We start from the raw sequence: 23,350 nt of genomic DNA on the forward strand, positions 1-23,350 counted from the left end.
GTTTAAAGCAACTTTCCTATGTTTTTTTTTCAGGTAGTTGAAAATAATAGGATAAAATATGCCATTCTAAAGTGCACAGTTGAATGGTTTTTAGATATTTACAGGTTTGTGCAACCATCCCCACTGTCTAGTTCCAGAACATTTTCATCACTCCAGAACGAATGATATCTCGTGGTTTTAATTTCAATTTCCCTGATTAGTGATGTGGAGCATCTTTTCATATGCCTTTTGGCCATCTGAATTTCTTCTTTGGAGAACTGTCCAGCTCCTCTGCCCATTTTTTAATTGGATTGTTCGCATTTTGTTTGTTGAGGTGCGTGAGCTCTTTATATGTTTTGGATGTCGACCCTTTGTCAGATCTGTGATTTATGAATATATTCTCCTATACTGTAGGATGCCTTTTTATTCTCTTGATGGTGTCCTTTGCTGTACAGAAGCTTTTCAGCTTGATATAGTTCCACTTGTTCATTTTTGCTTTTGTTTCCCTTTCCTGGGGAGCTATGTTCATGAAGAAGTCATTCATAAGTTTATGTCCAAGAGATTTTTGCCTATGTTTTTTCCTAAGAGTTTTATGGTTTCATGGCTTACATTCAGGTCTTTGATCCACTTCGAATTTACTTTTGTGTATGGGATTAGACAATGATCCAGTTTCATTCTCTTTCATGTAGCTGTGCAGTTTTGCCAACACCAGCTGTTGAAGAGGCTTCATTTCCCCATTGTATGTCCATGGCTCCTTTATCATATATTAATTGACCATATATGTTTGGGTTAATGTTTAGAGACTCTTCTGTTCCACCGGTCTGTGGCTCTGTTCTTGTGCCCGTACCACATTGTCTTGATTACTGTGGCTTTGTAGTAAAGCTTGAGGTTGGGGAGCAAGATCCCTCCCACTTTATTCTACCTTCGCAGGATTGTTTTGGCTATTCGGGGTCTTTGGTGGTTCCATATGAATTTTAGAACTATTTGTTCTGGTTTGTTGAAGAATGCTGTTGGTAATTTGATAGGGATTGCATTAAATCTGTAGATTGCTTTGGGCAGGATGGCCATTCTGACAATATTAATTCTTCCTAGCCAAGAGCATGGGATGAGTTTCCATTTGTTAGTGTCCTCTTTAATTTCTCTTAAGAATGTCTTGTAGTTTTCAGGGTATAGGTCTTTCACTTCTTTGGTTAGGTTTATTCCCAGGTATTTTATTCTTTTTGATGTAATTGTGAATGAAATTGTTTTCCTGGTTTCTCTTTCTATTAGTTCATTGTTAGTGTATAGGAAAGCCTCAGATTTCTGTGTATTAATTTTGTATCCTGCAACTTTGCTGTATTAAATAGATACTTTTATTGTACCATTTTATTTCCCTGGTTGTTTATTTTTTTATATATTTTAAGTTTTCTTAGTTTCTCTGGGGAATTATAATTAATGTGTTAATTTCATAAGAATCTATAGTTTGGATTAGTACCAACTTAATTTTAGTAGTGTACAGAAACTTTTATTGTAGATAGCTCCATTCCCCTCTTCCCCACCCCTTTGTACTATCATCATACAAATTACATCTTTATATACATTGTATGCTAAACATAGATTTATATTGATTGTTTTATGTCCTTTTCAATAGGAGAAAGAAGTTACAACCAAAATAATTAAGCTTTTATGTATACTTAAGTACTTTCCTTTACCTTCGGTTTATTTCTGCATGTAGATTCAAGTTATTGTCTAGTGTCCTTTGATTTCAGCCTGAAGGTCTTCCTTTAAAATTTCTTGTGGGGCAGATATGCTAGTGGTTGGATTCTCTCAGTTTTTGTTTATCTGGGAATGCCTTAATTTCTCCTTCAGCATTGAAGGGCAGTTTATCAGATACAGAATTCTTAGTTGAGTTTTTCTCTTTTAGCACTTTAAAAGCCATCTCACACTTCTGCCCTCTATGGTTTCAGATGAAAAATTGTATATTAATCCCCTGTATGTAATGAGTTGCTTGCCTCTTGCTGCACTCAAAATTTTTTCCACAGCGTGATTATTATGTGTCCAGGTTTGGGTCTCAATTTACTTGGAGCTTGTTGAGCTTCTTAGATTTGTAGATTAATGTTTTTCATCAAATTTGGGGAGTTTTCACTTATTATTTCTTGGAATATTCTTTCTACCCCTTTTTCTCCTTCTCTTCTGAGACTCTGTATGTAATGGTACAGGTCTCTGAGGCCTGTTCCTATTTCTGCATTCTTTTTCTTTCTGTTCTTCAGACTCTAATCTCAGTTGACCTGTATTAAATTGTTGATTCCTCTTTGTTATACCTGCTGTTGAGCCTTTCCAGTGATTTTTTTACTTAAGTTACTGACTTTTTGATTCCAGAATTTCTATTTGGTGAGATAAAGTTTTCATGCTTTCTTTTATTTCTTTAGACATGGTTTGTTTTAGGTTTTTGAACATATTTAAACTGAAATTTTTCTAATGGGTCAGACATCTGTGCTTCTTTAGGGACAGTGGGTTCTTTCCCCTCCTTAGGGTCTTTGTTGTTGATTTTGGTAATTGTTTGTTTTTAGTGGCTTTTCTGAGTTAACCCTGTAAATGCTATTCTTTATTGTATTTGGCCACTGGTGTCTGTACTTGGTTAGCTTAGTGGTCACCAAATGACTGTACTGGAACCAGTAAATTTCTGTCTTCACTGAGAGGAGCGGTGTGCATTTGGGGCACTCCTAACACTCAGCCAGGCAGTTGCCTTCACTTCCTGTTTGTTCAGAGGCTCAAATTCAGTTCAGAGAGTTTAAGGTCTTTTCAGGTCTTTCCCTGAGCATGAGCACATCCTAGACATGCATACAGCCTTATGCTTGTATATAGCATTCTGCATTTCCAGAAATATGTTGGAGCTTTTCAAAGCCCCTATGGCACCCTACTCCTCAGCTTTTCCTTTTAAGTCTTTTTGTTCTGTGTCTTTTGCACCAGCTCTTATCCACTGCCTGTAAAATTGTTTTTGACAAACACCCATCTAAGGAAGGTTTTTTGTATTAGGTGAGCTCAGAGGTTAAATATAAACAGTTCTGCAAGTTGGGAGTCTTGTAGGGAACCATTATACGGATCAGATAATGACAAATCTTTGGAAATGAATCTTGGAAAGATTCTGCTCGGTTGTGTGTTTCTGCTCTGGTAACTGCTAGGCTACACCAAGAATCCCAGCAGGTTGTTATTTTTAGAGGCTATCATATAGCTGAGAGCCGGAGATGGGACTAAAGCACTGATACTCAGTGAATTTTCTTGATTAACACTCCCTATATTTCTGTAATCCTTTGGTTAGTTTCTAGAATTGTGAAAAAATGGATTCTGATAATTTTTGTCAATTTTTTTATTGCTTTTATGAAGAAGAGAATATTTGGAAATCCTTATCCTTCCATTTTTAATGGTGTTGCCCTCAGGCAATTTTTAAATCAGGCGGAATCAGAATGGTATGAGTTGAATGAAGACTGGATATATTTTCTTGTTACAGTCCCATTCTGATGTAATAATGCCTTTTCCCCCATTGGAGTCTAGAGAATTCAACTAGGAAGTAGTCTGCCTGCATTCAAATCCTAGCTTTGATAACTTACTAGTTTATAACTGTAGGCAAATTATTTAACTTCTATATGTTTAGTTGTCTTCACCTGTAAAATGGGGATAATGATAGTACCTACCAATGGGGTTTGTGAGAATTTACAAAATCAGCTTAGAACAATGTCTGGCATGTAGTTACTATTCAGTAAAAATCACTTGTTTTCAGAAGTTACAATGTTGAAAATTTTAGTGTGATTCTGTTACTTAGTCTGTATTTTTTCAGATATCAAGGATTTGCTAACTTCTCAAGTCAATGTAAATTTTTAAAATGCTATAAAAGAATCATTGTAAAATACATCCTTTAATCTGCAGAAATCTGAATCCCCAAAAATATACAATTTTTATATGCAGTGTTATTTAGTAAGCATTAAATAGTAAAGGGAAATCCTAGGTAAAGAGTAGTGAAGAAAACTGCTATTATATGTTTATTTATAATATTATCTGTTCATTTTTATTAGGTTAATAATAATGAAATGGTTGCATTACAACGAGAGCCCAATAACTCCTATGATAAGAATGCAATTAAAGTAAACAATGTGAATGGAAATCAGGTTGGCCACTTAAAGAAGGATCTTGCAGCTGCTTTGGCCTATATCATGGACAACAAATTGGCACAAATTGAAGGGTAATGTACTTTCAGAGTTTAGTTTTAATGATTGTAAGTTGTCATGATCTTTGAACTTGTTAAAAGAGCTTATATAGTTGCTCTGGCAGCTTTTATCACTGTATCATTAGTATGTATTCAGTAAATGTTTTAATTCTCCTCCCATTTGCCTTGACTACTCTGGCCATCAAACAGCTTCACTTTTCCATTGAATTATTATCATGGAGAAAAGCAGACTTTGGTTCAAATATTAGAAAGTTCATTTCATCTCTTAAGGCCTATTAGTGCATAGATTTGGCAGTTTGGAAGTATTTGGTTTAAATCAGAGGTTGTAAATTAGTAGCCTGTGATGAGATGTAGATGAATTTCATTTTGCTCACACAGTGTTTAAAGTTTTTTTCACTTTTTTTCCAATATTCTAGTATGTAGATATTCTACATTTTATATGTGTAAATTTTTTTCCCTGAATATAAAAATTATTTACCAAGATTTTTCTTGACAAATGGAAGATCTGGTAATACTGGACCCTCATTTCCACATGATGTCAGTTGACTGAAACTGAGTAACAGCTGTTCCTTTACCAGGGCATACATTTTCCCAGTTCTACAACCTTTTTCTCTTTTTAGACTCCCAGCTTCCTTAGTGCTATTACTCTCTTTTAGACATTGGTGTTTGTGATCTCAATTAAAGTATTGAACATAAAAGCGATTTTGGAAGTTGCATCTTCAGCAGTGTCTTCTCACTTTGTTTTCTCCTTTCTTAGTCAAATTTTCCAGATCCTGAAAATAAACTTTTAGTGAGTCTTGGGTCAGAAATAGTTCTTACAAATCATTTCCTGTTCTCTCAGAATGGGTTGCCCTTGGTGGTTCTGTTAGTGAAACCTCTACCCTCTCAAACTTACTATTTTATCTATCTTACAATCTTGGTTGTAGGGTATCCTTGTATTTAAATACTGCTTTACCCCATCTTCTCAGTTTCTTCTGGCATTCTGTTTCTAATAAATACCCTTTCCTTCTGATTGTTGTTCATCCTATTCCCTGTCCATTTTCTGTCTTTCTAGTCTGCCCAGTTATTTCCTCCCTACCTTAGTTTTATGCAAAATTTGATTGTAATACTTAGAATATTTAAAAGTCAGGCTTTTAATGGGAGTAAAAAATAACACTTCTAATTTCCTACTTTTTTCCTTCTTACATATGATAGGGTAGTTCCTTTTGGTGCAAACAATGCTTTTACCATGCCTCTGCATATGACTTTTTGGGGAAAAGAAGAAAATCGAAAAGCAGTTTTAGATCAGTTGAAGAAACATGGATTTAAATTGGGTCCTGCACTAAAAAGTAAGCTTATGGTTTAAACTGTTATTTTAGTATTGTACAATGAAGGAATTGTATAAGATTTATTCTCTTAAGTAATACTTTTGAGTTTGGTTGGCTAAACTACTTTTGTGCTGAAGGCTCCAAGTTGTAACTTTTTTTAGGGGTCTTTTAAGGAGATCCCTGAAACTTTTTTCTCTTCATTTTGAAATAACCATACAGTCATAGGAGGGAATGTGTGCGCGCATGTGTGTGCCACATGCGCGCACACATACACACAAATATACAAGGATTTTCTCCCCTAATTTTGTCCAGTAATAATAATGCCTAGAAGTCCCTGATTTTAAACACTCTTTTATTATAGACAAAGAAATCTCCCTGTAGGGAATGAAAAGTGTGATTTGTTTGGTGAGCCTTTGTTCAAACAACATGGAATTATTTTAATAATTTGTTTTTTGAATGACTTAGGAATTAGCTTTTAGAGAGACTTTTGAATATATTAAGGGAATCTTTAATGCAGCTTATTACACAAGTTTTAAAAGCTACTTATTAAAAGATAATTTATTTCATTTGGTGATTTTATTCTTTCTATTTGTAAACTTTAGCTCTAGGATTTGGTTTGGAAAGTGGTTGGGGCTCTGGAAGAGCTGGACCAAGCTATAGTATGCCAGTTCCTGCTGCAGTACAGATGACAACTGAACAGGTCTGCTTCTCTTTTATTTTCTAAATAAAAGTAATATTTAAATGTTGAAAATTTATGTTTAAAAGAATTAAGTATGTATCTGATATTAGTAGTCTTTAGATATATTGTTATGAAACGTAGAATAAACAGCAAATTGTACTGCAAACAAAAGGAAAGCAGTGATTAGGAATATAGACTATGTGCATACATTTCATACATACATTAAAATACACCCATTGCTGTTTGTACATGGGATGTTTTAGTATGTCTTGGTGTTTTTGTACATGAAATTTTTCAAATGTCCAAATACTAATTTAAAAAAAAATTGAAGCTTAAAACTTTGTTCAGTAAAATTGCAAATGCAGTGCTAAAAAAAATTAATTCCAAATCTTTGACATTAGTCTAGTTTTTGCTTGTCTGATTTGTAATTCAAGATACTGTTATTCTGAGTTAGTTTGAAAAAATTAGGATATAAAATATATAAAATAATGCAGATCAGTCTACAAATTAATATAAACTTTCTTGTCTCTCTTCAATGTTAGCCTTTTTAGATCCTAATTATAGTTACTGTATTTTATCTGCTCATTATTAGAAGGGTTTGAGCCTCTGTCTGATGGGCAAATCCCCAGTGACCTCTCCTAACTTTTTAGATTTTGTTTGATCTCTTCTGGGCTACTCCTGTGTATTCATGTGTTAATTTACATAAGTAATTACAGCACATGTATGTTGCTATAAAACTATGTAAAGTTATATGTAGATTTATTTGTGATAGAGCTGTGACTGAAACCCAGGACTTCACAAATCTCTATTCTGTATTCTTTTGACTGTAACACAGTTACCACTTACATGTAAAGAACCAATTTATTCTTCCTTCGATGAGCAGTGTAGCCTATCAAAAAGCTGACTTCATTGATATGCCTTTTGATAGTTGATTCTTATAGTTAATTATATGATTTGAAATCTTGGAACTAAGTGTAATTATTATATTACTCGGTTTGTTTCTTGATGTTTCTTGTCGCTATTTATTATAGCTTAAAACAGAATTTGACAAGCTGTTCGAAGATTTAAAAGAAGATGATAAAACTCATGAAATGGAGCCAGCTGAGGTACTGAGCCAGTATTTTTTATTTAAAACTATTTTGGATTTTTAAATACACTATTAATCTATTAATTTTTTTTATCATAAGCTCAACCTCTCTAGATCTCTGTGTAGAGAAAAAAGAAAAGGCCTAATTGTATTTCTACTTAATGACGTAACCTTTTATTTATAGGCTATTGAAACACCATTGCTTCCACATCAAAAACAAGCTCTGGCTTGGATGGTATCACGGGAAAACAGTAAAGAACTTCCACCATTTTGGGAACAGCGAAGTGACTTATACTATAATACAATAACAAATTTTTCTGAGAAGGACCGACCAGAAAATGTCCATGGAGGAATCTTAGCTGATGATATGGGTTTGGTAATTATTTTTTTTCTTGAGTTAATAAGTTTTGTTTTGAAATTATGATTTCATAGAAAGTAATTTTGAAGTAGATAGAAGAATATGTTGGTGTGAGTTTGGGACTAAGTTTTACTTTCATGTATGGAACAGTTTTTCCCATGATTTTCACTCAATGCTAAGTTTTTTGTTTTTTGTTTTTTGTTTGGTTAAGGTACAGTTAAAATAATTAGTGGTAATGATAAGGACATGTTTCTCAATTTTCTTTTGAAATCCAAGGCAGCTTATCCTACGTGGGTTTTCTTAAAAAAGAAAAGACAACAATGGTATGTGAAATTGTATTCTGTTGCAAGTATTGGGATATGCAGAGTATAAAATACGTACTTAAGATTTATTTCACCAGCAGTTTTTATACTTTTTTACCTCAGTAACCCTTAACACTCTTAAAAATTATTGAGGATACCAAAGAGCTTTTTTATGTGTGTGCATTATATCCATTAATACCTACAGTAATAGACATTAAAACAAAATTTTTAAATTAACAATCACTTTTAAAATAATGGTTACTAAACTCATTATTTGTTAACATAAATAGCATATTTTTAAATGAAAAGGACTATTCCAAAACAAAAGCCATTTTGTTTCATATTTTTGCAAATCTCTTCTAAATGTCTGCCAAATGACAGCTAAATTTTCGTATCTGCTCTTTTATTTAGTCTGTTGTGATACAGTGTTTTGATTGAAGTACATACAGAAAATTAGTCCTTACATAGATACATAGTTGTAAAAGGGAGGAATATTTTAATAGCCTTTCTAGATAACTGTAGGTACTCTTCTTTGATATAACAACAAATTTAAGCAAGTATTAGTTTATTAAAGGTTAATAGTTAGAAGGTAGAACTTAAAAATCCTATCAGTGAACTTTTTATACTCTTCTGTTAAAATCCATTAGTATAGCTTGCACACTAATATTTTTTTTTTACCCATGCATGACATTGTAACATCAGGCATTGTTTGTTTGGAAAATATTGGTTTCATTGAGTTACACAGGTCTGCCAAATGTTGATGCATTTTATTATACACTATCAAAAGTTTATATTCATTGGTATTACTGCTGATCAAATTAGAAAGCCATTTACATTTTGAGAAGCACTATGCTCATAATGTTGGGTACATGTCTTCGGACATTCTAATTTTTCTTTGAAAGCTCAAGTTTATCAATAACAAATACTATCATTTTACTTGAAGATAGTCTCATTTTGTTTACTATTCAAGAAAATGTCTGCCCCTCAGTCATGAATACCTAGTTGTCATTCATTCAAGTAAAAATGATGATATATGGAAAAAAGTGAAACTTCATGGTGCACATCCATTCTTGTTATGCAGAATATTAAAACTTTGTATCTTAGAGTCAGAATTTAATGAAATTAATGTGTACTGCTTCATAAAGAACATTCTTAAAGTGAAACTGACCTTTTTTTTTTTTTTTACATTGGGTATATGGTGGTTAAGAATACAATGACCACTAGTTTAATGAATTGCCAACTGCTTTGTTTCATAATCAGGCAATAGCAGTTTTACCCACTGGTGCCTTTTGTGGCATTATTGCAGATGTCAACATATATTAGATCTTAGTAGTATTAAAATAATTTTGACTGCACATATTTCTGAAAGGGATTCTTGAAAGGGTCCTGGGAATCCCGAGAGCCTGTGGACCACACTTTGAAAACTGCTGCCTTACCGTACTTTATAATTGCTAGAGATTTATTTCTGTGTTGCTGATTATAAATTCAGCTATGGAAAATAATGAAAATCACATTTCATTTAAGACAAATCACAAGAAAATAGGTCCTTTATGCTTTACTGGTAAATGTTAGCTTTTATATCTCAGAATTGTCTTGAAATGAGATTTAATAAAATGATCCATCGTGTGTACTGAAGTTACTAATCATCTTAAAATAGCTCTGATTATGTGGCAAGTAAATAGTTGTAGTTTCATGATAAAGTTATTAGTTCAGGGTTAAATGTAAACTTATAATAGCAGTCATTCAATAGAACGATATTTCTCAGAGATGCTTATAGTATTTGATAAGAGTAAACCATTTAATAATTCCTAGTAGTGCAGTATGGGAACACATTTCTTAATGAAATAGTTTCCACTTAAGTGTATATTATTTAATCATTACATTTCTGTGGCCTTGACTTATAATTAAATGTAATAATCATCACACTTTTGTGGCCTTTTGATATTTGCTTACTTAATTTTAAAATTGGTTTTGGAATGTTCTCTGATTGGGTTTCAGAATCTGACCGTTTGTCTTTTTAAAACATTTCAAAGGGCAAAACTTTGACAGCCATTGCAGTAATTCTTACCAACTTCCATGATGGGAAACCTCTTCCTGTTGAAAGAATTAAAAAAAATCAACTTAAGAGGGTAAAGTATTATTAAGTGTGTTTTCTTTGAAATCTCTGGTTTATTGTAAAACCTTATTAATTTTGTCATTAAAAAACAGTTGCCAAAATAATTGATAATATCCATTGCTTTGAGACTTGATAAATGAATTTCCTATCTTGTATTGCTTCTGAGTGGAAGCTAGTACCACATTGTTGAGGGCAGTTTGGTAGTATGTATCCAGAGCCTACACTGTTTAAAATCATTGACTCAATAATTCCATTTTCAAAGAAACTATGTAAAGAAGTTATCAGAAATTATTTTTTCCAAAGATAAAAGTACACATTTTTTCCCCTCAGCATTATTTTAAAGCCAGGTACACATCTGTGTAGAATTTGAGTCCTTTTTTTATAAATGTGTATTTATGTATATCTACATGTGGTCACACACACTGTATGTGTGAAAGTTAATAGTGACAATTATGGCCTAGTGATGAGAATATGGGTGACTTTTCTTGGTATTTAATTTATATATATATACTTAGCATACATATGTATTATATATATACTTACATTCAATTTTTAAGAATTAAATAGTTGTTGTTACAATGAAACAATTTTTTTTCATTCTCAGCTGAAAATACAAAGAACTTAAAGTAGGAAAGAAGGGAAAGGTGTGGGCCAAAAAATACCTCTTTTTTGGTTTTACTGCTATTGTAATTTTTTTAATTCTTGGGAGTTTTCAGAGGCTGCACATCAGTTCTTGCCATAGCTTACTGAGATTGTGTTACAGATTTCTGTTTTTAGTTGCATTTCCTTCTTTTACTTTTTTGGGAGTTTAACCCTGTTAATAATGTCTGAGATTCAGTCCCCTACCGTGAATAGGCCAATGCTTTATGTCCTGTTCTTCTATGTTTGGTTATTACAACTGAAGTAAGTCTAGTACAGCTTTAGTGTTAGTTATCAATTTAAAAATTATCTATTACTAATAAGGCTTTTCTTTTTCTCCCACAATATCAGCCATACATTTAAGGTTGTGTAGTAGGAAGGTTTTAGGATATTTAGTTTGCTCCATCAGTTAAAATTGAGACTGAAAATGTAATTTCCAGCAAAGATTTATTGCAACAAAAATTACATCATTTAAAATAGATTTAGATATTTCAGGCTTACAGAGTGAAATGTCATTGACTTAAATTCCATTATATTGGAGTATGGTATGATTTAATAGGTTGTACTTTGTAGAAAATTTATCTTTTAAATTCTATGAAGAAAAAGCTTGCTGAGCAAAATCATTTAATATACAAAGAATAATGTAAAAGATATTTTTCATTTGTAGATAGAATTTTAGATTATTTTTGTGTACTGTTTAAGTGGTTATGATAATTATTGACAGATTAGGTAGAATGATGAAAAGCATTTCTAACAGTTTCTTGGAGCCAATGCTTTAAAAAGTTAGTTAAGTCTTACAGATCTCTAAAAATGTTGCATTTTGGATTTTTAATTAGACTCATACCATTAAAAGGGGATGGGTTGTCTTTTCAGCCACATTTTTAGTAAGATTTAACTCTGGTAGGATTTTATAAGATATTTAAGATTCCATTTTCTTGTAGCTAAAATCAGATATTCTAGTTTTGGCCCTAATTTTCAGCAGAAGTTACTTTACTCCTGCCCACCCATCCCAATCTCCACTCTGAGGTTTTGGTTTACAGTCTGGTATCATTACCTACCTTTTTTAAACTGGAAGAATTAATTTAATTCACCCAATTTCATTTGTTATTTCTACCTACAGATCAAGTCAAGACTTAAAAATAAGATTGGAGGAACCCTGTCCTATTAGACTCAGTTAAAAATATTTTCACAAAGGAGTATAAGATTTTACTTTCATAGAAGTTTTTATACTCCTATTATACATTGATGCATTTTGACACAAAGGGGTATACATGAAGGGAAAAGAAAAAAGACAGGGTTGGCAGGAAAATCCCCAGTTGAGTAAGAGAGGAGGCACTCTGGGACCTGTAATACTGTATCTCCTCACTCTGGGAAATCCAGAAAACATGGGTGGCAATGGCAGTCTCTTTAACTTATTGTCTATTATTGACTGAGTAGGGTTGGCTTGAAAGTTTGTAGTCTGAGAATTCCTTTTAATTCTAAAGTAAACCCCAGTTTGTGAGTGTTTCTCATGGTAACTAATATGCCATTTTTAGTTGAATTTTGCTTTTTGTACTCCTTTTGAAAAGGTAAAAACCAGCTGTATTTCTTTTTTGATGTTACGGTGAAAAAAATTTTAATTAATTTGTATATTCTTCATTTAATCTACTTTTCCCCATCACTCCAGAATGGGGTAGCAATTTACTCTTTATTATGTAAAGTAAAGCAGTTAAAATAGGATGCATTTTGAGTTTAGTTAAAACTGACAGTAGTACTATCTAAGAAATATGCCTTTTCATCCAGGAATGTAATGTTAATGATCAATCTATGATGCTTGGAGGAAACAATACCAGTGAAAAGGCAGATGAACTAATCAAAGGTTAGTCAATTTTAATTGTCACCATGACCCCATATTTGATTTGGATTTCTCCAATTTAATGATGTTATTCAATCTCTGGTTTTGTACTGCAGAAAATTTCACATCACTTTTTCTAAAGAATCTCATGAGGACTAGTCAGGAAAAATTTAATCAATATGGTGATTATGGAATTGGGTAGTACACAAATCAGAGAAGCATTTTTGGTAGGAAAAAAAATCGCATGAAAAGGCATTTAAAAGAAAACGAAACATGGAACATATTTGGCTCTGGACTTCAGAATAGTTTATGACATTTATAACATAATGTGCCTGGATAACAAAATAAGGATAGAAAGATAAGTTAGAGCCAAATTCTGAAGTCTGAAGAGAAATGTGAAGGGATGTCTGAATTTAGCAGTTAATGACTTTGACAAAATTACTTTCTGAGGATTGGTTAGAACAAAGGAAGACTGAAAATATTTTAAGATAAGAATGCTAGATGAAGAACTAGAATCTTTTCTTTTGTTTTAAGGAAATTTATGGATAGGAAGAGATTTTGGATACAATGGAGAGAATAATTTGTAGGCCTTTTGGTGGAAATGAGATCAAGAGAATCAGTAGATGAGTTTGCATTAGAAGGAAAGTAAGGTTGAGGGAAAATAAAGATAATTGAGGGAATAAAACTGGGAAAATTAGGAGTTTATGAAAGATGACATCTGATTTTCCTTGTAAAGTGAAGTGGGTCATCTGCTGGGAGTAAAGGTAGTTAAAAGTCTCAGCAAAGGATCCAATATAGTATATATCATTCTGGTGAGTGGATAGGGAGGCTGTGTGACACACAGAAGAGTTGCTAAGTGACACAAGGCCACAGCTGATATTTGAAAATGTAAATTTATACTACCACCTATATATTATTTATTTTTTTCTAGCAGCTCTTGGCTGCCTTGGAACATCAGTAAATTCAGCCAGAAGTGTGGAAATTGGCTGAATGACTGTAGGGGAAAGACTTGGTACAAGAAACAGAAGGTAATTTTTAGTGAGAGAATACTAGATTAGGAAACAAGTAGAGTAGCTGGCTGATGGCAAGGACAGGAATGAACATTTAAAGTTGAACTATTGAGTTGAAAACCAAGGTTTTAAGAAGGATATTGCTAGTTATCAGAAACCTCACTAATACTCTCTGTATTTGTCCTTTTCTTTGAAATGGAAGGACCTAGATGTAGTGGAGAACCCAGTATTTCAGATGTCCAGGGAAAGAATAAATATCCCAAGTCAGAATTGTCTAGCTCCCGCCCCAAAAGGTAAACTCTGTTATGGTTTGATTATATGTAATATGTTTATTTAAACTCTTTCTCCATTTTTTCATGTATAGGAGAAAGATACCATTATTATCTCAGTTACATTGTTCTTCATTCTCATTCTTTTATTTGAACTGCCATAATCACTCTATGATGAGGTAGACTGTTGTCATTTTATAGGTGAAGAAAAGTAATATTAACCAAAAAGAAGTGAATTGCTAATTTTTAGTAATCATTTGTCTACCACTTTTTCCTTTTTCTTTAACAATAGGAGCTAAGATCTAGCTCCTGGGTTTTTTTAATTGTTGAGGCATTAGAAGAGTTTTCTTTATGAATTTTAGGAGATGAAAACTAATGAAAATTTATTGAATGGCTTGACAAAACTGTTCTTTGCTTTTCTCAATTCTCATTTCACCTTTAGTGGAAATAAGACTTGATAAAGCTATTTATGGAGAATATTATCTTAATGTAGACTAGAGGAAGAATTTAAAAACACAATGCCTCTCTGATTACAACTTAAATTTGTTAACTTTATAAATTTCATTTACCTCTGAAGTAGATCTGAATACTTGGTTTCTTTGTTGTATTGTCCCCATCAGTATCTGCAGGTGTGATTTCAAATCTGAGTCGGTTAGGTATTCGCCCAGAAAAGATCTCAAAACTGGGGCTTTGTTAATTGTTCTTTATCATTAATACCTGACCAAGCTGAGTACAAAACCAAGACTTATTAGTTTCCCTGTCATCTAGATTGACTCTTACAACTCTGAACTGACCATGAGCCTGGGTAAAGTTCTATCAGGTGGACCAGATCAGAGGACTTGGAAATCATAACAAGGACATAGGAGAAACTATTAACCACACATATTATAGCTAATACAAAAATGCCTATTGGCAGCACATTTTTTCTTGGGGCTTTGCATGTAGTTAACACATTTTATCCTGTTAAATGGATTGTATTTTTATGCCTCTTTTCCAAATGAGGAAACTGGGGCATAGAAGAATAATAGGTGACTTGCACTTGCCTAAAGTCACATAGTGGTGGAATGGGAATCTAAGCTGTCTGGTTCCAGAGTCCTTTGTTCTTGGGCACTTAACCAGTGTACTTAACAGTATACTGTTTCTATACAAAATTACAAATATTTTCATTATGTAATAATTATATTTTTGCCTCTTAGTTGTTTATTTCATTATACTGGGAGTGTTTCTTTGTTTAGAGTCATTTCTTCATTTTTATATAATGTTTTAATCGAATTGCCATACATCAAACTCATTATTAAAATGATTGCTCTTTTAGAATGGTTTACTTTTTCAAATTTAATAATAGTAGTACTGCATTTATATAGAAAATGCATCTGGTTATGAAAGCAAAGTGCTTTTAGTAAATCTGACTTTTATTTATCAAATAAAAATTACCCTTGAAGTTTTTTAAAAAAAATAAAGAGGGAAAGACTAGAAACATTTGTATTGTATTTATTGAACATAGGTTTTTATATCTCATTTTGTTTTGGGTTGATAAAAATTTCTGCATACTTTCAGAAGAAAAACTGCTATTCAGTATACCGAAAGCAGTGATTCAGAGGAAATTGAACCAAGTGAACTGCCACAGAAAATGAAAGGTAATATGAAGTGGATTTAATTTGATAATGTGTCCTATATTCTAATTTTGTAGTGTGACCATTTTTATATTTGGTTTTGCTTTTAGGCAAACTGAAAAAGGTACAGTCAGAGACTAAAAGCAGAGTAAAAGGTATGTATATACACATCAAAATTATTAAAGCAAAAGTTCATTGATTTGTATTTCTTTAGCTTGGAATTCTGTTAGTAAATCTTAAAATTGACTGTAGTTTACATTTGAACTATTCATGGAGCTTTACCAACAGTGCTAAATGAATGGGGCAAATTGAAAGAATAGTTTCAAATTAAAACCTGAGAGAAAATATTTAAGTTAAACAAAACAAAATTTCCTACCCACTTATAAAATGATCTCTAAAACTTTGTATATGTATAAATTATAATTACAAAGGTTGGGTGGAAGCGCTGTCTTGGCAATATTATTGTTTGCATTATCATACAGATGTAAAAACAAACTGGTGAATAACTTTACCTTTTCCTTTACCTTTAAAACATACACTTTTCTTCTAAATCAGATCACATTGCATTTCTGATTAGCTACAATTGCATTGCATTGGAAAATAACTCATTACCACTGACTGGTCTGCAGTTGTGGCAGCTTCATCATTAGAAGTCAAGTACCTGTTTCCTTGAAAAAAATTCTTCTGCCTGGAAGCTGAATCATGTTGCTCCTATTTTCACATCTCTTCATCAAGAGAAGCAACAATTTATCACAAATGGCTACATCCCTTATCTGAGCTGGAAGGATAGGCTTTGTGTTAGAAGAGTAGTTTTGGTTGCTAGATATTTGATTTTTATGTAATATAGCCCTCAAGATAGAGAATGTGGAAGGTGGTATTCTGTTTTCTGTTTTCAGAAAGTACCTGTATCTAAGCATAGGAGAGAATTAGTTTTCAAATACCTTAACGATTCTGTTGTTTTTATTTCAGCAGGATCTTCTAAGGTTAAAGAAGATTCAGAGTTTGCATGTGCACTTACTTCATCTGCCCCTGCAACAAAAAAGAAAATGTTGAAAAAGGGTTAGTAAATTTGTTCTTCTGGTTTGTTTTGTTTTTTCTGTTTTTCAAAGAAATAAATTTAAAATGCCAAAAGTTGTAAGACCACATTACAAAAAGTTTAGAAAGCAGGGAAAAGGAAAAAACCCACATAATCCCATAAATGTGTTTTCCTTCTAAGTACCTCTTCCTATTCTTTTTATTTTAGTTAGGTCAAAAATAAGATGGAAAGAGGTTCCCTACTCATCCTAGTTGCAGAGGTATTCTAGTGAAGGTACAGAGCAATTTATGGCTGTTTTAAAACTTAATTTAATTTGGATTAATTTAAATTATAGTAAGATTTAATTTTTGGTATGAGTAGAATTTGCTTTTCATCTAAGAATGTTAGTGATCTTTATTATAATTTTGTAATTCATAGGAAAACAATGCTTAAGAGTATAAATATTTGAGATCGAACTAGGGTTAAGGAGATCTGGGACAAGTTATTACATCTCTGATCATAGTCTCTGTTTTACATGTTAGGGATAGAGCAGACAAAAATCTTTTCATGGAGTTGATGTATAATGATGAGGGAAACAAACAAGTAAACATACAAGTTCAAATAATGTGTGCTGTGAAGAAAATAAGGGAGGATAGTGGAATAAAGATTGACTAAAGGGACCTAGATAATATATTTGAGCCAAAACAGAATAATGACAAAGAGGTAACTTTTGGTCTAAGAATTAGACAGGAATAGAAATACTGGCATTTCAAATAGATTACTCTTGCTCCTAATTTTAGAAATTTTAAGAAATGTGGAATTTTTAATTAAGATAGATTTGAGATAGAATAAAATTCATGAAAATGCCATTCTGTTGCAGACATAGCTATAATACAAGAGAAAGAAATCACAGCTGTGATAAAACCAAAATAAATATATTTCTGGGATAGAAGTAAAATAGAAATAAAAATTAGTAAGTGGAGATGTAAGCTTTCTCTTATGGTAGGTAGTGATTTTTTTTAGAATAAGACACAAGTTATAAGGAAAAGTTTGGTTAAATTCTATGTTTTAAGTTTTCATGCATCAAAAGGCCCCATAAAAAAAGTGATAAATTAGAGGCTGAAGAAGATATTTGTGGTAAGTGTAATTTACAAAGGATTAGTACCTAGAATATGTAAAGAATTCTACAAATCAATTAGATGAAGAAAACCCAAAGGGAGGATAGTCACTAAGAGTATAAATGTATAGACTGTGTACAGAAGATCCAAATAACCAATAAACATGGGAAAAAAGTATGTAAGCTCAGTCATTGGGGAAATGCACATTAAGTGAGCAGAGAGATACCGTCTCGCCCATCATATTTACAAATGTTTAGAAATCTCACACTGCCAAGTATGGGCAAGGTTATATAGCAGCAGGAACTCATGAACTTTGGATGGGAGTGTAAATTATCATGGAAAGCAACTAGGCCAAATATAATGAAGCTAATGCTACACTACCTAAACTCTATAGGTACATACAAGGAGACATGAAAAATAGTTTTCATTGCCTCATTATTTTAGTGAAATACTGGAAATCATGTAAATATGTCCAACAGCAGAATGGAAAATAAAATTGTAGTATGTCTTTCCATAGGCTGCCTGAGTGTCCTCACAAATGGCAACTTGTTTCCCTCAGAGGGAGTGATCAGAGAGAGAAAAAGTGGAGAGAAAAAGAACTTAAGACAGAGAAGCTGCATCTCTTATAAGTTAATCTCCAAAGTGATAAACAACCACTTCTGTCATATCCTGTTGGTCACATAGACCAACCCTGAAAGAGTATGGGAAGAGACCACGAGGTTGTGGCTCTTCAGGAAGTAGATATCAATGGGGGCCATCTTGGAGTCTGGCTACCATATTAACTATAGCACAAATTCACAAAACTGCATAAAACAGTGTTCATCTCACTAGATAGCTATGATAACTTAACAAATACCTATTAGAAGATAGTCCAAACTTGTCCTTGTGCCCCATCATTCACAGTCCTCTCTACTATCTGGATTTTTAGTTGCTTAAGATGGCAAGGTAAAATCTAGTTCTTTTTATTTCATTATGGCTAGAAACAGAGGTCCATCTCCTTCCCTGTGGTTCTTCCTACTTCTCTTTTCATAGAGGCACATTATTGTTATCTCTTTATTGACCACCTATATATTTGAGAAAAAAGCAGCTACTGGTTATGTCACTGATTCTTTCAGGGGCATCTGCAGTGGAGGGTTCAAAGAAAACTGATGTTGGAGAGAGACCAAGAACAACACTGATCATCTGTCCACTTTCTGTGTTAAGCAACTGGATTGTAAGTCTTTACAATCCTTTATAAGTGTGATGTAATTTATATTTGTCTCATATGTTAGAAAGTATTCTTTTGTTGGGATAAATATGCTTGGTCAGCACTTTATATTCAAGTTCAAATAATTGGTGAATTGAGGTTGTGTCTGCTGAATAGAAGTAGTTTTTATTTGAAGATAACACAGTAGAGAGAGAAACATCAACTGCTATCGTAAGGTTTGGGTTATACTTCTGCCTCTGCCATTCTGACCCCCAAAGTAGGAAAGGTGTATAATTGAGACTCCACCAAATTTATAAACCATTGGAACTTCTTTTCTAAGAACTTAGCTAATAATAGCTTCTATTTTTATAACATTGAGCTTCTTTGTGTTCATTTTCCCTAAACTCTTCAAACTCTTTAACAGATTTTTCCTTTAATCCTCACAACTATTCTTATTTTCCAGGTGACCAAATTGTCAGAGAAATTAAGTTGCCTAAGGCCATCCAGCTAGTAAATGATGGAGCTAGGATATAGTCTCTAACATTCTGACTCTGGAGCTACTTCTAAGGCTATCCACCAGAAAATTTGGTCTTTTTTTTTTCTTTTTCCAGATTGCTTTTCTGTTCTAAAAACATTTCATTGAAATGGAACCTCTTTATATATTATGTATAAGGAGCAACTTGATTCTGTTTCCTTTCCAGTTTGAGTTTCAAGATTCATGTTATAATGAAATAATGGCTATTGGAAGCACTGTGAACATAAAGAGCACTGTATGTGAACTTCCATTCTTGCTACCTCCCCGGTTATCTGCATCTCTCCTGGCCATTCCTTCTCTAATCTCAGAGGTGGAAGAAGTCCTACCCTTCATAAGACCAAGACCTTAGTCTGTACATTGGATTCTATCTCTTTCCACCTTTGTATTTTATCTGTTATTTTTCTCCTTGCCTGATTATTGAGTCTCTTCATACTGACACTCTTCATGAAACATACTGAGATCTTTTCATTTTTAAATATTTTCTCTTGATTATGTCTCACCTTAGGTTGGTACTCTTCTGCTTTCATTACTGTTGTACATCTTGGAGTTTACTATCTAACTGTCTAACTTAACTCGCTTATTAAGCTATTATAAGCACAGTCTGATGATTCTTTATTTCTCTCCCTTCTTATTCCTCCTCCTCCATTCTTTATATGTTAGGTGCTTTATTCTGTGTTCTTTTGTGTTTCCTTTGACTGCTTTTGTGGGTAGTTGATTTTATGTTTTGCCCTTAGTTAGTATGTGGTTGGTCTGCTTTCTTTCCTGTGATTTTATATTCTCTGGTGGCATCTATTTAGCCTTAGAAGTGCTCCCATCTAGAGCAGTGCCTCTAAAATACCCTGTAGAGGTGGTTTGTGGGAGGCAAATTCCCTCAACTTTTGCTTGTCTGGAAATTGTTTAATCCCTCCTTCAAATTTAGATGGTAATTGTGCTGGATACAGTATCCTTGGTTCAAGGCCCTTCTGTTTCATTGCATAAAGTATATCTTGCCATTCTCTTCTGGCCTGTAAGGTTTCTGTTGAGAAGTCTGATGACAGCCTGATGTGTTTTCCTTTATAGATGGCCATTTTTTCTCTCTCTGGCTACCTTTAATACTCTGTCTTCGTGTTTGATCTTTGCCATTTTAATTATTATATGGCTTGGTGTTGTCCTCCTTGGATCCCTTGTGCTGGGAGGTCTGTGGGCTCCATGGTTTGAGAGACTGTTTCCTTCCCCAGCTTGGGGAAGTTTTCAGCAATTATTTCTTCAAAGACTTTCTATCCCCTTTTCTGTCTCTTCTTTTTCTGGTACCCCTATAATGGGAATATTATTCTGTTTGGATTGGTCACACAGTCCTCTTAATATTTTTTCATTCCTAGAGATCCTTTTATCTCTCTCTGCCTCAGTTTCTCTGTATTCCTGTTCTCTGATTTCTATTCCATTAACAGGCTCTTGCACCTCATCCAGTCTGCTCTTAAGTCCTTCCAGAGACAGTATTATTTCTGTATTCTCCCTCCCACCTTTATCCTTTAACTCTTGTAAATTTCTCTGCAGATCCATCAGCATGGTTATGACCTTCATTTTGAAATCTTTTTCAGGGAGATTGGTTAAATCTATCTCCCCAGGCCCTCTCTTGAGGGTTGTCTGGGTAATTTTGGACTGGACCAAATTCTTCTGCCTTTTCATGGTGATAGATGTAGCTGTAGGCAGGTAGCATGTGTGTCAGCTGGGAATACAAAGTCCTTTCCTGCTTGCTGGTCACCTTGTCCTTCTCCGCTGCCTGTGTTGGTTACCCGCACTCCTAGAGCAGCCTCCGGGTTAGTCTCCTAAGCTGCTGTGGTCAGGGTCTCCGTCAGGGTAGTGCAGAGCCCTGCAGGGAGTAGCAGGCGCACTGGGTGTGCTCTCCTGTGAGAGCGGCGCCCCTGCCGGGCAGCTGAACACTCGTGATGGCCTTTGGGTCTGGCCCGGGTGGCTGTGCGCTGAGAGGAGATTCTGTGTGGTTGCGCCCTGGCAGCTCGGCCAGCACAGGCTTGCACAGGCTGCTCTCATGTTGCTTGCTTGGCCACTGCCACCATGGGCTTGCGCGGGCCACCCCCCCGGGGCCGCTTGGTCAGCTGCCGCTGCCACCGGTTCACGCAGGCTGCTCCCGGGCCCCTTGATCAGCTGCTGCCACTGGCTCACACACTACTGGGCCAGTGTGTTGGGGTGTGCGCCGGCCAGGGGAACAACTGGCATTCTGCTTATCACTGTGAGGGGCTTCAGAGCTGTGCTGCCGCCCAGGGGCTTAGGGTGCCTGGAGGTCCCCGGGGTTCCCAGCCGCTGGGCTGAGTGTGCTGGGATAATTCCATCTAGCTGTGAGGACCCTGTCCTTTTAAGACTTTCAAAAAGCACTCGCTTTTCTTTTATCCTAGAGGAGCCGGTTTTGGGGACCCGCTCACAGATTTTGCCCTTCCGTTTCTCTAATATCTAGCACACTGTGCACCGTGTGTCTGCGCTCCTGGTGTGGATTACTAGAGCTGGTTGTTTAGCAGTCCTGGGCTTTCACTCCCTCCCCGCTCTGACTCCTTTCTTCCCGCTGGGAAGCTGGGGTGGGGTGCCGCTTGGGTCGTGCTGGGCCGTGGCTTGTATCTTACCCCTTTGTGTGATGCTGAGTTCTCGCAGATGTAGATGTAGCCTGGCTATTGTACTGTATCCACTGGTCTCTCTTTTAGGAATAGTTGCATTTGTTGTATTTTCAAAAATATATATGTTTTTGGGAGGAGATTTCCACTGAACTACTCACGCCACCATCTTGGCTCCTCCTCTCCTCCACATCTTGGAGTTTAATTTCCACTTTGTACTTTTACTTACTAACTCTCTAACATTGTCATCTGTCTTCTGCCACCAGATCTCTAAATTGCATTGGAAAAGATCAGTAGTTATTGTCTAACTGTCAAAATCCATAGCCTCTTTTCATTTCTTGATTTTTATATAAGCTTACCTTTTTATTACAAGTTCTGGGTGTTTTTTTAAAAAATTATACCTTCCGATTACTGTGTCATTTTTTCTCTTGGGACCAGAATGAGTTTAACTTCTCTCTTGCTCATTTTTCTTTTCTTTCAACAAAACTGCTCTTTCTTTTGATGTATGGTCCATTGTGGGAAGGGCAGTACATGAGTACTTAAATGGCTGTTTCATAGTGTGGTTTATGAGTATGAACAGAGGTATAAACAATAGAACTGTGATTCTTTAAGAGCCTGGGATGCAGAAATGTGTTTTTAAAATGGTAATCAGTATTCCAAATAGTTTTGCATTTGGAAAACACCAAACCTCAGAAAGGAAACCTTAGCAAAATCTTGCCTACTAAGATTGTGAGAAAACTTAGTTTTAAAGGATTGAGGCATGGTTGGGCATATAGGGATTTGTGGTCAAGAATTAGAATTTTGCAGTCTCTCAACAAGCTACTCTGTTTCTAGCCCTCAGGTAAATGACCCAGCACCCTAATGAGTAGGCTAGAACTACCTTGTTTGTCTTCAAACATGGGAGAGAATCCAGTTAAAGGAGTAAGATACTAATCCCCTCCTGCCACAAGCTTTTTCTGGATATTAATGCAAGTTACTTAACTTCTTAATGGAAAATGAAATAATAAACTTAATGTCATTCACACACACACACTAGCACAGTGACTACAAATTCACTGCTAGAGTTCTACTTCTCCAGAAAAGTTAATATTATTCTATTTCAAATCTAATCCTTCCACAGATATGCTCTGTTCTGTTTCAAGGAAGTTGTTGTTTTCTCATTAGCTTCTTCATCCTTTTTTACCAAATTCCTTGATAAAACTCTGCATTTTCCCTCTTCTCTGTATTTTTGCAATTACTGTTTCAGGTTTCATTCTCTCTTCAGCCCACTGTAGTCCAGTTTTTGCTCCCACCCTGTATAGAGACTCTCTTTGTGAAGGCTTCAGTGGGCTTCAGTGATGTCATTATTTCTGTGTCCAGTGAATTTCCTTTTTCTTTTCCTCTGCCCTGATTTTTTTTCCTTTTAAAACTTTTTGTTATGTCGTACTTTGTAAGCCATCTTTAAACTTTTTTTAATGAGGGGGAATGAACATAAATTACAAATTTCAAAATTGATCTTGTAT

The 23,350-nt window shown here is 34.5% G+C and overlaps 1 protein-coding gene across 7 annotated transcripts in view; it reads left to right on the forward strand.

The window, feature by feature from the left end:
• Nucleotides 1-23,350, forward strand: part of HLTF (helicase like transcription factor) — a 75,777-nt gene that overhangs the window by 26,384 nt on the left and 26,043 nt on the right. For 5 of the 7 annotated variants that reach the window (XM_017679968.3, XM_017679970.3, XM_017679969.3 and 2 more), the window contains 12 exons: nucleotides 4,029-4,195; nucleotides 5,375-5,508; nucleotides 6,090-6,187; nucleotides 7,198-7,272; nucleotides 7,438-7,629; nucleotides 9,947-10,042; nucleotides 12,451-12,526; nucleotides 13,715-13,805; nucleotides 15,339-15,418; nucleotides 15,505-15,549; nucleotides 16,364-16,453; nucleotides 18,643-18,740. In XM_017679968.3, the coding sequence (XP_017535457.2) occupies nucleotides 4,029-4,195; nucleotides 5,375-5,508; nucleotides 6,090-6,187; nucleotides 7,198-7,272; nucleotides 7,438-7,629; nucleotides 9,947-10,042; nucleotides 12,451-12,526; nucleotides 13,715-13,805; nucleotides 15,339-15,418; nucleotides 15,505-15,549; nucleotides 16,364-16,453; nucleotides 18,643-18,740 (1,242 nt within the window). The remainder of the gene's footprint in view (nucleotides 1-4,028; nucleotides 4,196-5,374; nucleotides 5,509-6,089; nucleotides 6,188-7,197; nucleotides 7,273-7,437; nucleotides 7,630-9,946; nucleotides 10,043-12,450; nucleotides 12,527-13,714; nucleotides 13,806-15,338; nucleotides 15,419-15,504; nucleotides 15,550-16,363; nucleotides 16,454-18,642; nucleotides 18,741-23,350) is intronic. The other 2 variants (XM_017679971.3, XM_017679973.3) reach the window with 1 other exon arrangement.

This window comes from Manis javanica, chromosome 3, assembly GCF_040802235.1.
Source record: "Manis javanica isolate MJ-LG chromosome 3, MJ_LKY, whole genome shotgun sequence".
NCBI lineage: Eukaryota > Metazoa > Chordata > Mammalia > Pholidota > Manidae > Manis > Manis javanica.